Genomic DNA, 15617 nt, shown 5'->3' on the forward strand with positions numbered 1-15617 from the left:
TGTTAAAAAAAAAAAAAAAAAAAAAAAGAATACCTGCTATGGTTTGAATGTGGCCCCCAAAAAGCATATGTTGGAAAATTAATCCCCAGTGCAACAGTGTTGGGAGGTGGGGCCTGAGGGGAGATGGTTAGGTCATGAGGGATTCACCCTCATGAATGGATTAATACATGATTATAATAGAGCTTGAGGCTGCGAGTTCAATCTCTTGCTCTCTCGCCATTTGATGCCTTCTACTCCATTGTGACGAAGAAAGAAGGCCCTCACCAGAAGGCGGACCCTTGATCTCGGACTTTCTAGCCTCCAGAACAAGAAATAAATCTCTGTTCTTTATAAATTACCCAAGTCTCAGGTATTCTGTGATAGCAGCATGAAACAGACTAAGCCAATACACTACATTAATATTAAAAAGTAAAAAAGTACAGTGTGAAGGCAAGTAAATATGCAAACACATGAAGATCATTTGAAAGCCAAAATCAGATTATAAACATAGTCATGTGTTGCTTAACGATGGGGATACGTTCTGAGAAATGCGTTGTTAGGAGACTTCATCCTTGGGGGAACATCACAGAGTGTACTTAACACAAACCTAGATGGTACAGCCTACTGCACACCTAGGCTCCACATAGACCATTGCTCCAATAACCGTCCTACATGCAGTCTCTCACTGACCAAAAACGTGTTACACAGCGCGTGACTATATTATTTGGCTTTAGAAAACTAGCCCTTGTTTTCTTTCTAGAGAGAGAAGACAATAAAAATGGTACTTCTGGAGTTTCTATATATAAAAGAACGAGATGCTCCATGGGAATGAAAGTACACTGGGCAAGAGAAGACGTGACAAATGCATTATTAGAGAGGTGGATTAAAAGAATGAGCACCACACTGGAAATGTTGCTAAGATGGTCTCCAAAAGAGGAATGTGGCATTCCTAAAGTTCCTGCCACATGGCTCCACTCCCTGGGAGGCACTGGGATGGTACATTTGACAGCTTATAGTTGCGGGAACGAGATGGGTGCATTCCTCAACGTCACTACCCCCAAGGCTCTCTGCCATCTGTCCTCCAAATGAGCTGCTTCATTTGGCTCAGCATCAAGATGTTCAACCTAAAACTATTTTCAGAATAATTTTCAAATGTGAGAATTAAACCTAGGCTATTGGTTAGACACAGAGCTAAAAGTTTAACTACGGAGACTGTGACACTAATGAGGAAGAAAAGAAAGAAAAATTAACCCGAGCACCTAAAAGGTAAAAACAGAGGGAAGACATTAACTCCCAGGGACTTTGTCCAGAATAGTGTGTTAAACATGTCTTTATTCTGCATTTGTGATGCTTGGACATCTTAAGGTCTTGATGACACTGAAGGGACTGCCTCTCCCAGGGTCACCCAACCCCTAGAAAGAGTAAGTGACCCACTTGGCAGCACACCTTTCACATGGGTCCAGAGCATGTCTTTATTCTGCATTTGTGATGCTTGGACATCTTAAGGTCTTGATGATACTGAAGGGACTGCCTCTCCCAGGGCCACCCAACCCCTAGAAAGAGTAAGTGACCCACTTGGCAGCACACCTTTCACATGGGTCCAGAGCCCAAAACCCCAGCCATCTCCTTCATGGGGCTCTTCCTCTCTGTGCCACTATTCCTTTGTCCTCATTACCCCAGGACCAGGACCAGGCACCAGACGATGGCCTCTAGGCCTGCAGCTCACTGAAATTATTCAAACAAGCCAATCCTAAGCCTGTTACTCTGTCTTGCCCATTTCTTCCTGTGGAAACCACAGTACAGGCTCTTGCCCATGCTTTCTGCTCCTTCCCTCTGCCCCTTGACTGCCCTCCACGCCCTTGGCATGACATGCACCCTCCTCTTGAAATCTGTCTTTTCAATGGCAACTGTCTCCTTATCTGTTGGCCTCGCCATACCTGAATAATAAAACCTGTATTTTATAGTACACCTCTGAACACAACTGTCAACCCTGACATGACGTAACATGTCCTCGTTGTCTATTTAGCCCTCTGTGAGAGGTGAAGTACTTCTGTTTAGCTGACATGAGGATTTAAAAGTTAATTTGGACAACATGTATACATTTTCATAAATGACTGAGATAAAATTAACATACCATAAAATTTACCCTTTAGAAATGTACTATTCATGGTTTTTAGTATAGTTGCAAATTGTGCAACCATCACCACTTAATTCCAGAATATTTCATGACTCTAAAAGGAAACCTTGTACCCATTTCTCCCTCCCCACCAGCCCTAGCCAACCACTAATTACATCCTGTCTCTGTAAATTTGCCTATTCTGGACATTTCAAATAAATGGAATCATACAGTATATGTGGGCTTTTGTGACTGGTTTCTTTCACTTGATACTATGTTTTCAAGGTTCAACCACGTAGCATGTATCAGTATTTTATTCCTTTTTATTGATATAAAATCCCATTGCACAGATACATCAAATTTTGTTTACCCATTCATCAATTGATGGACATTTAGGTTATTTCTTCTTTTTGGTTATTATGAATAATGCTACTACGGACATTGCTGTATGTATTTTTGTGTGGACATATGTTTTCAACTTTTCTGAATAATACAAACTTGTAGTAGAAATTCTGGGTCATGTGGTAACCAAATGTTCTTTTTAAATAGTGAAATACTGAATTCCCCTCTGCATGACAATTAATTTCTATAAGGTTTCCTTTCAAGGGAAGCTGGAAACAGATGACAGAATCCTCCAAGCTCCCAATGACAACTCATGTTGTGGCTGGTGAGATGACTGCCTTGCAGCAGAAAAGTCAGAATAATATCCTGACAATGTATCATGTGCCAGTCACTAGGCAGCCTCTTCGCCAGTGTGTCTGTTTCTTTGCCTTTAAAAACAATCATAACAAGAGCTAAATATGAGCTATTATTCAGGGTTAGCTTACTCTTTGTCAATGCTAGTTATTATTATGATTCTTAATATCATCTTATTAGATATTAAAATTCATTAGGGTAACAAAGGATAAACATCATGTGGACAGAAACTAAAAAAATAGCATCCTGGATGCCCCAGGAAGAGCTCTGACATTTGAGATAAGTGCCAAACCAATTGTCATTTCCAGGAAGTGAAGGAAGGAACAAGGACAGACTGCAGTAAAAAGGAACTATGCAGCAAACGGAGGGATTTTTCCCATAGATATTTTAAATGCAAGTCTTACAACCTTACCTACATATTTTTTTTAAAGATTAAAAATAGTGATTACAGAGGATTAGTAGAACTGTTGTCAGGAAATAGTAAACCTACAAAATACTCAGGAAATGGTACCTAGTAGCCTGTAAGAATGAGAGGAAAGAGAACATCTGAAACAAGCACAAGGTGGATTTTAGAAAACATATCATATCCCACATATACAATGATGGCTATAATCATGGAAAAGTTAAACTGTCTTCAGTATGTGCTACTGAAGCAAATCACACCCATTAAATATATAAAAAAATTTAAGTTTCTGTTACTCAAAACATTCTTTATATGGGATCCTGACAGTGTTGACTAAACCAGGTTAGATGTAATAGCTTTGTGAGCAAGAAGCATCCTACTTTTCCAAGACGTATACAGCAATTTTTATGAATTACTCTTATGTGACTTGCTGACACTATAATACTCACTAAGAAAAGGTAGCGTTCTTGTGCTGATGTGTTCCGAGCGGCTAGTTTGAGGATCTGTCCTTCTTTTATTAATTCGTTTGAGGGATTTACAATGTCTTCTTCTTCTCCCAACATTTCATAAATCTCTAGGAGTTTCTTTAGGTTCTCCTAGGAAATTAAAACAAAACACAGCAAGATCAAATACAAGGAGGTTTCAACTTAGTGGCTTTAATAATACTATGATCTCAACTAACATCTAAATAATTCAGAAGGGATTGGGACTAAGCATACAATTTGGAACAAAATGCATCAGTTATCAGCAAGGTGAAACCTAAGTGAAGAGGGGAGAGATTATTCCAAATAATGTTAAACATTCTATAAACATTCATTTTTGTTCACCTATATCAATTCAATTTGGTTCAAACCTACAGATAGTATTAGGCTATATTATTGACAATTGTCTAACCAGAAGGTTCCTGTCTCCTCTGAAAACCACTTACCATTTTTCTTATTGCACTATTAGAATGGCTTGCTGCTGTAGATATAATTTCAAGTGATTCTAAATGAGAAAAAAAGAAAAGTAAATATATATGCCTTGTCCTTCCTGTACTACTAGATAGCTGAATAACTTATACACTAAAATAAGAAGAAATCTGAGACCAAAGACACCATAAAAGTACTGGCAATTTCCATGTAAAACTGGATACTTTCAAACGTTCACCTGTAAGCAGATTACTTAGAATGTGAAGGATATTTCTTTATAAAGAGTCATATACAATGATTAGCTCACAGATATATTTAATCCATAAGGGGCCTGCAAAATTAACAAGCCCTTACAGTATACACTGACTTGATACAAGGTACTTTGCCAGGTGCTTGTGTGTGTGTGTGTGTGTGTGTGTGAATATATATCAATGAATTCTTGCACAGCCTTGAATGGTAAGTATGTTAGCTCCATTTGGCAAATGAAAGAAATGAGGAAATGATGTGACTTGGCTAAGGTCACATGGCTATTATATCATAGTGTCAAATTTGAACCTAGGTCTTCTGAGTCAAAGCTCTCTATTTCAGCACTAGTAAACTGATGAGTAAATGAACCACTAAGCATAACCAATTTTGAGAAAATGCACTCTCAGTTCTAACCTGGGTCAGGTGAAAGGGAATCTTCTGTGCCAGTACTGGAGGGTTTGGTTGCTGGGGCAGGCGGTAGTGAGAGATGGGAATGGGACCTCTTTGGTATGGACATCTCAGGAGCTCCAGAGCTTGCTGGTGAAGAGCTGTGGAAGCCAAGGCCTCCCGCAGGATCAGCCCCAGGCAATACCTATCGATCCTAAATCATGTCCTGTTTTCTTCCTTTCTTTTCTATCTTGTGAATACCGGCCTGCTTAATTCTGTTACGTCAACGCCATCACTTCTGATCTACATTTTCTGTCTTCTTTGCACTGCTGAAAAGAATGCACTTTTGTCGCTTTCCCCTCTACTTTGAGATCTCTAAAAGCCCTCTGTGATTTCCTTGGAATTCTAGTGTAAGTAGCAGTGAGAAACCAAGAAGAGTTACAAAATGCTCTACTATGTCACCACCTTTCTCATTCTGACATAAGCATCTTAGGGGAAGTCAAGTCTTTGAGTATAGAAGAAACTGAATTTTTATTTATATTTTAGAGAACTATCCTGATGTGGGCAATTCTGTCTATTTAATACTGGATCCAGGATAGAGGGAGACAAAATAAGATGGGCTGGGACTACTGCTCAAGAGAACAGCTCAAGGAAGAGAAGCAGTAATTCTACCTCTAATTCCACCAGTAATTCTGCCACTAAAATCAAAACAAAACAAACAAAAAACATTCAGATGGGTGGAGAGTGGGGATGGGGCAGAGTTCCTGGGAGGTGGTGGGTTGGGGGAAGATGGCAAATCAGGTTCATTCTAAATTGTAGAAGAAAAGAGGGGAGAAGGGAAGTTTCTGTAGTCACCAAGTCACCTGGATGGTGGGTGAAACATGTCACAGACAGCATGTGTTCAAGAAAAGACTCAGGCGGTAAGACCAAAGATGATGTTTAGTGTTCCTCATCTGTCACCAAGTTTCACTTATAATAGGAGACAATAAGTTATAAAAGTAGCATTGTTTTAAGACTGTGCACTAGTACTGTTAGTACTTGTTGAATATCAAGCCATTTCTATTTCTTAAATTTACATTTATCCTTTTATAGTTAACTGATTTTTAAAAGTGCATGAGAAAGCTAAAGTATTATAGAAACTGTAAGCCTTGAAAAAGCCTTTCATTATAATCTAATAAAAAATCAAAAGACAACTAACAGAACTGGAATGAAGTTTTCTTGAGGAAATGTTATTGGAAAGTAAAATGCACCATTTCCTTTTATGCATTATGGTAGGTGAAGCCAACTTGCTTAGGTTATTTTTACTAATAAATGTCATCTTAGCTTTCTTGATATGGAACAACCTAATTAAACAGTGGCACTTATAATTCTGAATGGTTGTGTTCTTCCTCTGAGAAAGTAATTGTATGGTGCTGTTACAAATGTCTCCAAGATTACAGTTTTATATTTCGGTTAGTGATTAACATGAAACTAGCATCAGAAATGTGATTTGCATTGCTCTAAACTTATGATCATGGCTCAAAAGTGACTTGCCTAATTAAGGCATTGATAACGATTTCCAGTGAGATTATTTTCTGATAGCAATATTTGACTAAAGTAGATATGAGACACATCTCACTTTGGAACCATAGGGCTGCTTTGGCCACTTGATTATCCAATAATGGGGAAAAGAAAAAAAAAAGCATTTACTCTTAGCATCATTCCAGTCCAGGGAATCAGATGGCAGTTTCCTTAGGTAGTCTTTAAGGAGCATCTCATACCGGGGTATCCGCTGAACAGGTTCCAGCATGTGATGCTGCAAAGTTAAGCTCCCACAGATCTTTTGTTTCTGTAATGAGAAAGGTTTTTTTAAAATAAATAAATAAATAAAAATTAGTTTGACCAGTCTAAAAACCCACTGTAATACAGAACTTTCGTCAAGCATGGTATTTTCCTATAAAGTATGGCTATGCATCACCTGCATTAGATATATCTGAGGTGCTTTTAAAAATGCAGATTTCTGAACCCCACCCCAATCTAAGAAATCACAACTTTTGGGGAAAAAGATTGAGAATATTCATTTAAAAATACCCCATATTCTTATAATTTTAAAGTTTGAGGACCACTAATCTAGTGTAAGAACAGAAAGAAAAAAAAAATCAAGAAGAATTTTAAGCAAGAAAATTCCAGATTGCTGACAACCACATCATTAGTCACTACAAGGGTTTGTGAAGTCATATTATTAAATCATTCTACAGAGATATTCAAAAGATGCACGTGTTTAATGAGGTTCACTAAGCACAACTGTATTAAATGACTTTGGACTCAGCAGAAATTATTTCTTAATAAGGTTATCATAAATGTCATTTCCTTTGAACTTTAAAAAGACTCCACAAGGAAGAATGACAAGTTCTGCCATCTTGTTATTGATCAGAAAATTTTAATTTTTCATTAGGTCACAGCATTCTTTTTCATTAGAAACCAAACTCTATAAACAGATCTCTATTTCTCAGGGCAAAATTAAGGCTGTATTACTCGCTTTCAATAAGCTGTTAACATAAGAAAGGGAAAAATAAGATGTATTCCTGTTCATATTAAACAAAGCAGAAATCCCATTAAAATATTTACTGAACTCGTACCATGATCAAGGCACTACAGGGTATAAAAGTTGTATTAACACGTAGTTTTTGCATTCAGAGCAAACAAGTAACTAAAGGAGCATTTAACACAACCTCTGCTAAGTGCAGGCTTTGGTAGGAAGGGAAGAGAAGACGACTAGGGTGTGAGTGCAGGGAGAAGGACCTGGGAGCATAGGCCCAAGGCAGTGAGGCATGAAACAAGTTCACCAAAAGGAAACACTTGGGATTTTGTGGTAACGAAGCTAAACACAGGGAAATAGGGTGAGGAAGAAAAGGTAATACGAGATAATAACACCAAGGACCTTCAGAGCAAAGTCAAGTTCAGATTTGCTTCATCGAATTCAGCTTTTTGTGCAAGGAAGTGATGTTATTAGATTTGAGCTCTATTAAGATTAACCTAATGCAGAGTGGCTGCAGGGGGATGTGGAGAAACAAGTGTTGTAGACCAGGAAAAAAGTAATAAGGCCTGAAATTGTCACAGAAGCTGAGGGAATAACAGCTTCCCTTAGCAAAGTATAAGATGTTAATTGTACAGGTTTAATGATCTCATTTGATTTTTCCTGACAAACCAATTATATATATACAGGAAAATATATCCAGGAAGAAACTGTGGCTCAGAGAAATTAGGAGAGTGTTCTAAGGTCAAGCGACCGAAAGTGGCAGATGAGGATTCTAAAACACAGGTTAGTTGACTGTCAATCTACCACTCTTCTCACAGCCCATGTAACTTCCTTATAACATGGAGAAGACACACATTGCAGAATTTGATACGACATGCAAGACTGTGCAACAAGCACTATGGTAAGCATCTTGAATACATTATCTCACAGGCAAATGACTACATACTGAGAATGAGGAGACGTGACAAATCAAAGATAAAGCCAAGTTGCCAAGCTCTGGTAAAGAGAGAATAATGCAGTCATCTAATAAATCCAATCACATATCAGAATTATCTACCCTGTACAATGTACAAAAAGTCAGATGGAAAAAATGCTTATGAGCTAAAGACAGGAACAGAACATGCTGACTTGTTTTGACAACAAGATGCTCATACATAAGTGTGTAAACAGCACTCAGCCATTTGTTACTGGAGTCTTGGGGTAGAGGACTAGATCAGAAAAACCAACCACAGAGGCATCTGTCTGGCATGACGTAGAAATATGATATCACTGAGGGTGTAAAGAGAAAGAAGATTGCAGAGGGCAAGGCTTGTGTTCTGCCCACCTTTCAGTATTAGCAAAAAGGGCTTGAGAAAGAATCAAAGGAGGAGGCAGTGTTGAGAAAGGCATAATAGGGCTTAATCATGAAAGAAAAGGGATGTTGAAAAAAGGAGCAGAGGGGAAGATGCAGGACACCTACCGATGGCTCAGTAAGGAGACTGATAAATTCTCCCTATTAAAAGCAACTATAAAGCTGGATAAAACTGACAAAACAACCATTTCAGCATTTAAAAAAGTGATCGAAGGTATATAGCAGTCTGAAAGTGTTTATGCTTTAAGAACTGTTGAAGTTTGAGTAAGAACACGACATCTGTCGTTCTAGCCTGGGGCTGCTTCTATCGCTCCCCCAGCTCAGTCCATATGATGGTTCTGCCAGCGAAGCACAGGCTGTAAGGACTGGCAGCTTCTTTGCTGAGGCTGAGAAGGGCTCACTCAATTTTGAATAAAGGACGATGCATACACCCAGCAACAACATTATTAGAAGTGAAGATCTCTAAGGTGGATGAGTAGAGAGAGCCAATAGCTCTAACTGCCTGAAGTTGTGGTTGGGTGTTGGGATAGTCATTTTCTTAGCTAGGGCTGTATGAATGACCAGCACAGACAGCGCCCAAGCCAGCACACCCTCCTGGCTGCCCTAAGGCTGCGTACATGTGGATAGAAGATGTCAAAGGGCCCAGTGGACTTGAAAATGGTGTGGTCTTTAGATGTGTTTTTGTACCCACAGGCCAGTCCATCAGCAGAGGACAGAAGCTGGCTCTAGGTAGGTGAACACCTCATGCAATAATAATTACCCCTAACCTACACAGACATATATGCACAACCACTAGAAAGCACAAGAATATTCAACAAAAAACTGAGTGGAGGTATCAGCAACTACACATCAGAGAGAGATTTTACAGATTTAGTCTAAGGAAGTTACTAAACAAAGAAACACACAAAAGTAATCACAACCACTTTCAGTGGGGCAAATTAGAAACCAGAGTTGCTACAATAGGTTATCTAAAAGGTCCAATATTCAGCAAAAATTATGAGATATTCAAAGACATAGTAAAGTATGACCTATAATGAAAAAAAGTCAGTCAATAGAAATTGTCTCTGAGTGTCCCAAGATGTTGGATATGGATGACAAAGGTTTTAATTGCTATTATAAATGTTTTCCAAAAAATGAAGTAATGTTCGATGAATTCAAGAAAAATATGACAACAATGAATACACAAGTAGCAATTTTTAAGGAGGAGATAGACACAATAAAAAAGAAAGGAAATTCTGGAGTTGAAAAGTATAACAACTAAAATTAAAATTCACTACATGGGCTCAACAGCTTGTTTTTTTTTTTTTTTTTGCAGCTGGCATGTACAGGGACTGAACCCTGGATCTTGTTTTTTCAGCACCATGCTCTAACCAACTGACCTAACTAGCCAGCCCATCAACAACAGATTTGAGATGACAAAGAATCAGGAAATTTGAAGAAAGGTTAATAGAAATTATACAATCTGAAGGTCAGAGAGAAGACTGAATAAAAATGAAGAGTTTCAGAAACTTGTGGGATAACATCAAGAATACCAACATTTGTGTAAAGGAAGTCACACACACGGTATTGTTGAATTTAAAATATATAAAAATGTAATGTACACATGACACTAAAAGCACAGAGCATGGAGGAGGGAATAGATCTGTATCGGAGCAAAGTGTCTATATTTTACTAGAATTAAGGTTAGTATATTCTGAAGTAGACTATGATAAGTTAAGATGCATATTGTAATCCCAAGAGCAACCACTAGGAAAATAACTCAAAAATAGTTTAAAACTTAGAGGAATTAAAATGGTAAAATAAAAAATATTTATATAACACAAAAGAAGGCAGTGAACAGGCAACAGAATCCTCAGCCCAAGAATCTTAGGGTGAGCCAAAAAATTTAATATTTAAACTGCAAAGAATAAATTATTAACAATTTTGACTAGAGAATCAAATTGAAATTACTATATTATTAAAATGTATTATCCAGGTTTGGTGAAACAGGAGAAAATCAGGATACTGATATAAAGAGACAAAGAAAAAGGAAAATGGTATTTCTAAAATCTCAGGGTTTATCGTAGTCATTCTTTATATCCATTTATAATCTTCCCAACACTTCAACCTCTGAAAGAATGCAGGAGAGGCTCAGACCTGAAGGGGAACTAACTCACTTTGTAAATTCATGTAGACCCTAATACAGCCAGCCTCTGCTGGTCTCAAAACCAAAAGGGGAATTTACTGCTTAGTATGTAGCATGTGTTTCGTAAGTATTTAAACTGTGCAGAGATGATCTCTGTGTAATTCAGAGTAGAATGAATTTTGGCTGGGTATTTCAGGCAAATCTCTAGATCTCAGTTTTGGATCTAGAAGATCACAGGATTTGTATGAAAAAATTAATTCATAGCCTTCAACAAAACAGTCCTATTACCTGAATTTCTTCGACCACTGATTTGAACTGGGGAATTCGTTCTGTCATGTTTTTAACCAATTCCATTGCATTATCAAATCCTTTTACATATTCTCCATACATCTTAAGGAATGGCGCCAATTTCTGAAGGATGTCTCCGATCCTGGGGGTAGTTTCCCTGTATCAAATATAGAAACAGGTCATTAAGATTTCTTACAGAGGGCCGAGCCTGTGGCGCACTCGGGAGAGTGTGGCACTGGGAGCGCAGCAGCACTCCCGCCACAGGTTCGGATCCTATATAGGGATGACCGGTGCGCTCACAGCACTCACTGGCTGAGTGCGGTGCGGCCGGTCTCAAAAGGACAAAAAAAAGAAAAAAAAAAAAAAGATTTCTTACAGAATGAGTGAATTAACAGGATTCCAGATGAAGTAATCACTTTCTACAAACACCCTGTGCTTTAGCAGATCTACTTTGCTGTGAGACTGCTAGAGAATGAAGAAGCACCTTTTTAAAGGGAGCTTAGGAATGGCGCAGTAAAGAGAGAGGCAGAGGCTATCGAATTCTTGAAGCTCCAGATTACGACCCCTGATACCTTGTCTCTACTAGTCAAAAATAGTTTGAAAAGCAGAGATGAAATTCTGGTCAGCTAAAGGTGAAAACGTACCACAACTTCTATCAGCGGTCTTTAATACAAGAAATTTAGCACAAATGTCTAGCTATAGTTGTGTATGCGATTTCTATTTCAACTTAAAAGCTGAAAAGCACAGCATCTTGTATGACTGCCTTAGACGTATCATTTGCTATGTGCGCCTCTTACCATTCTTGCATTCGTTTCTCCAGCTCTGGCAATAGGAATTTACTGTGGAAGGCATTTATGGATGAAATATTAGAAAAGATTTTATTCACTGTCTCTGCTGGAAAAGAACCTCGGTTTGCTTCTTCTAGAAGTTTGCAATAAAATACCTGAGTAAGAGAATAAAGCAAACATTACTTGAAATGTATTGGTTAACCACCTAGCATTGTGCTAGGCACATAGTGAGCTCTTAGTTACTTTTTGTTGAATAAATGGAAAAGTTCATGGTTCAAGAAATCAATCGTCATTTGAAATGTAGGAGTGACTATATACTTTAATCTAGAAGAAACACATATTAGAACACTTTGATTGTAACCTAAGCTATGTCCCTATCTGTGGGACATTAAGGCAAATATTTTACCTTTTCTGTGCCAGAGAATTTCCAGTTGTGGTTAATAGGATTTACCCTTCCTACCCACAGCTAGAGTTAAGAAGTGTGAAAACAATATATATACACAAAATAACTGTGGTACTTTTCAATTCTCTTTACGTTTTGAATAACTTCTGTGGCACTTATTACATATTGCCTTTATTGTAGTTTGTTGACATAAATCTCACTTCTCCTATTAAAATAGCTTCCCTTGTGAAGGGGGGACATTCTGATTTAGTTCTCACAATAGAATATGTGCTTAATAACTATCCAAATGAGTGAACAAAATAGTTTAGTTCTCAGATGTTTACTTGCTCTTTAGTAATAATGAACGATAACTTGAAACACTGATATGTGCAGAAAATCTTCTCCCATAGACAAGGACAGGTATCTTGAAGACAATTAAAAAACAATTTGCAGTCTTTGCTATACTCCTCTAGGGCTACTATACCTCTTAATTGCCATTTTGTTAAATGTGGGCAGAAGGAGGTCTGTTCCTTCAAAATGTCCAGATGGTTGTTAATTCTCTAAATTCACCTCCACTGCATTTTCTTGGGAGGTAAAGAGAACACAAAATTATATCCTTAGAGACTCCAGTAGATAGGATACTGTAGTAATTAAGGCTTTAAAATTCTAAAAGGTCAGCAACAGTAGCTGACAAGTTAATTTTCCTTAAAAAAGACAAACATACAATTTGATAAGAGGAAAAGACATCTCCACTATAGGAATACCTAAAATTTTCAGGTATATTATTCCCATGAGGAAGATAAGTTGTTTCAATGATATAAACTCCACATGAATTGATTTGGCATATGATGAATTTCTTTGAAAAATGAGTATTTGAGCCACTAAATCATTATTACAAAGAACACAAGCCTTAAACTGGCTCCTCAAGGCTCACCCTACAAGGTATGCAGTTCACTCTTGGAACCAATGATAAGTAGGTGTGCCTAGGACTGTCTGTTTCCATGAAATTCCCAGTTTTTCAGTGGTAGAAGTGGGATAATTCTTACAACTAATGCTCAAATATGACAGCTTTCTCTTTTGACAAGAGGAGTCTGTATTAACAGACAATCTACCAATTGTCCTGTTCTTTATTGCTGAAACAGAATTAAGACACCTTAGTTTTCAACAGTTATTTTTATGGTGCATTCTAACCTTTCCGAATGTATACTTGAAATGATACAAGACTCTACCATTATGAAAGTACGAAATGTGATAAAGTAGATTTACATAGTCAACAAATATTAACTGGGCAACTTTATGTCAGGTATTTAGATTATAATAGTAACATGGCCCCCAGGATCACAATAAATAATTGAGAAGCAGACTAGTGTTTAAGGTTACACGATACTGATAAAGGTATTTTGTGACTCGTACAGAAAGAAACCTCTACTCTTTACAAATTACAAAATGTTTATACCTAGTGAATTCACTAATGAAGCTGAAAGTGACAGAGATTTCCTTCAGCAAGTGGCTTTCACTAGCCAAAAACAGTCAGGCCCTTTGGAGTTTCTAAAACACTTTAATAACTAGGTTAAAATGACGGACAATGCAAAACATAAAATAATTCTGAAAGTGAAAATATTACCTGATCTAAGAGGTCAAGTCGGTTGACATAAGCTCTTTCTGTAAGCAAAAGTTCGTTGGCTATTTTGTGAAGTTTTTGCTCATTAGTCTCCTAAAAACAGAACAGAAAATCACACATTAGGAAAGAAATATTGGACAATATTTCTCAAGTAATAAACACTTCATCAAACGGTTTTATCAAAACCCATTTCTCAAGCTTCTCAGGAACCCAATCCCTTTCAAGGAACATCCAACTGGAAATGAACAAAATTAGAAACGAGCAGTCTGCTAGATGCAAACTACAGCTGCCTCGTTGACCTCCGCAGCAGTTAACAATGTCATCCGCATTTTCCTAGAAACATCTTTTCAGTCCCCAGCACTATCCTCTTACTTTCCACATTTTCCCTGCCTCTCTCAGGCTACTCTTTGGAAATGATTTCATCACTCTGTCAGACGTCTTGCCTAATTATTAGCTCTATGCACATAACTTTTTTCCTTTTAAGAAAATATTTCATTACGAAAAATTTCAATCACATATAGGAGTAGAGAAAATAGTGAGATGAACCCCCAAGTGTCCACCATGGAGATTCAACAAACAACTATCAATTCACTGTTAATCTTGTTGCATCTATCCCCCCCACCCACCTCTTTCCTCCCATATTATTTTAAATTAAATCCCACTTTATTATTTCCTCTATATCTCTTTATTTACCCTATAAATATATTTGTATGACCTTGCTAGCATACAACTTTTCTGTGTGTTAGCTGCTCTATCTCCTGTGTTTACTATAATGCTTCAATAAAAACATTGGTATTTCATAAATATTGCACAATAAATGAATTGAATAAATGAGTAGCAGGCTCACATACATAACTACCGTTGGATATTTATTACTACTTTCACATGCTGTCAGCATAAGACCAAACTTATCTCTTTCAGAAAACCTCTACCCTACCACCAACCCCGTACTTTCCCATCCTAGTAATAGTACCATCCCTTTCCAGTTACCTGGCTTTGGAACATTGAACTGCTTTAAAATTAGTTCCCTCCCATGAAATCCAGACAGCTGCCAAGTCCTATGCACGATATTATGTCTTTAGCATTTATCTTTTTTTTTTTTTTTCCCGACTGGTAAGGGGATCGCAACCCTCAGCACAGTGTGGTCTGCACCACGCCCAGCCAGTGAGCGCACCGGCCATCCCTACATAGGATCCGAACCCGCGGCCTCGGCGCTACCAGCGCCACACTCTCCTGAGTTAGCCACGGGGCTGGCCCAGCATTTATCTTTTAAGTTCTCATCACTGCCACCCTGTTTTGCTCAAATTATCTTGAGCCCAGGCCAATCAACAGTTTCTAAATGATCTGATTCCAGTATTTCTTGGCTCTGATTCACCTTGCATATTGCTAAATGTGGAATCTTTCTAAAACTTTGCTTTGCACATATAACCAAACTCCCCATAGAAAGAAAAGCCTTCAGTAGTCCTCCTCTCACTGACAGGATCAAATCCAGACTCTATGTACCATTAGGGGTAGTTCAAACCTCTACCCGCTCAAACTCTTTCCCGTTGTATCTTCATGGGCACCCTTCCCTCCAAACGCACCAATCTAACACTTTGATCATTATCCAAGCATGTCCCTGGCCACCCCCAAACCTTTCTTCTCCCCATCTTCCCTGCCTGGCATATGTTCTTCCTGTCTCTCTCTAGGTGTCTCTAACACTTACTTTGCTTTGGATGGCCTGCTAAATTTCCATTCCTTGTCCATGGAGCCTTCTTGAACTATTTAAAGCCCTTGGGCTTGGTCCAATTAGAATGCAGTTTATAT

The 15617-nt window shown here is 38.0% G+C and overlaps 1 protein-coding gene across 1 annotated transcript in view; it reads right to left on the reverse strand.

Annotated features, from left to right (window-relative positions):
• Window positions 1-3643: 3643 nt before the first annotated feature.
• Window positions 3644-15617, reverse strand: part of LOC103598494 (FYVE, RhoGEF and PH domain-containing protein 4-like) — a gene marked incomplete at its 3' end in the record, with an annotated part of 45235 nt that continues 33261 nt past the window's right edge. Inside the window, exons 3-8 of the mRNA XM_008582490.1 lie at window positions 13815-13904; window positions 11818-11963; window positions 11021-11177; window positions 6428-6566; window positions 4123-4181; window positions 3644-3790 (exon numbers count right to left, since the gene is read on the reverse strand). Of these exons, the coding sequence (XP_008580712.1) occupies window positions 3644-3790; window positions 4123-4181; window positions 6428-6566; window positions 11021-11177; window positions 11818-11963; window positions 13815-13904 (738 nt within the window). The remainder of the gene's footprint in view (window positions 3791-4122; window positions 4182-6427; window positions 6567-11020; window positions 11178-11817; window positions 11964-13814; window positions 13905-15617) is intronic.

The sequence above is a fragment of the Galeopterus variegatus genome, unplaced genomic scaffold (genome assembly GCF_000696425.1).
Source record: "Galeopterus variegatus unplaced genomic scaffold, G_variegatus-3.0.2 Scaffold2640, whole genome shotgun sequence".
Taxonomy (NCBI): domain Eukaryota; kingdom Metazoa; phylum Chordata; class Mammalia; order Dermoptera; family Cynocephalidae; genus Galeopterus; species Galeopterus variegatus.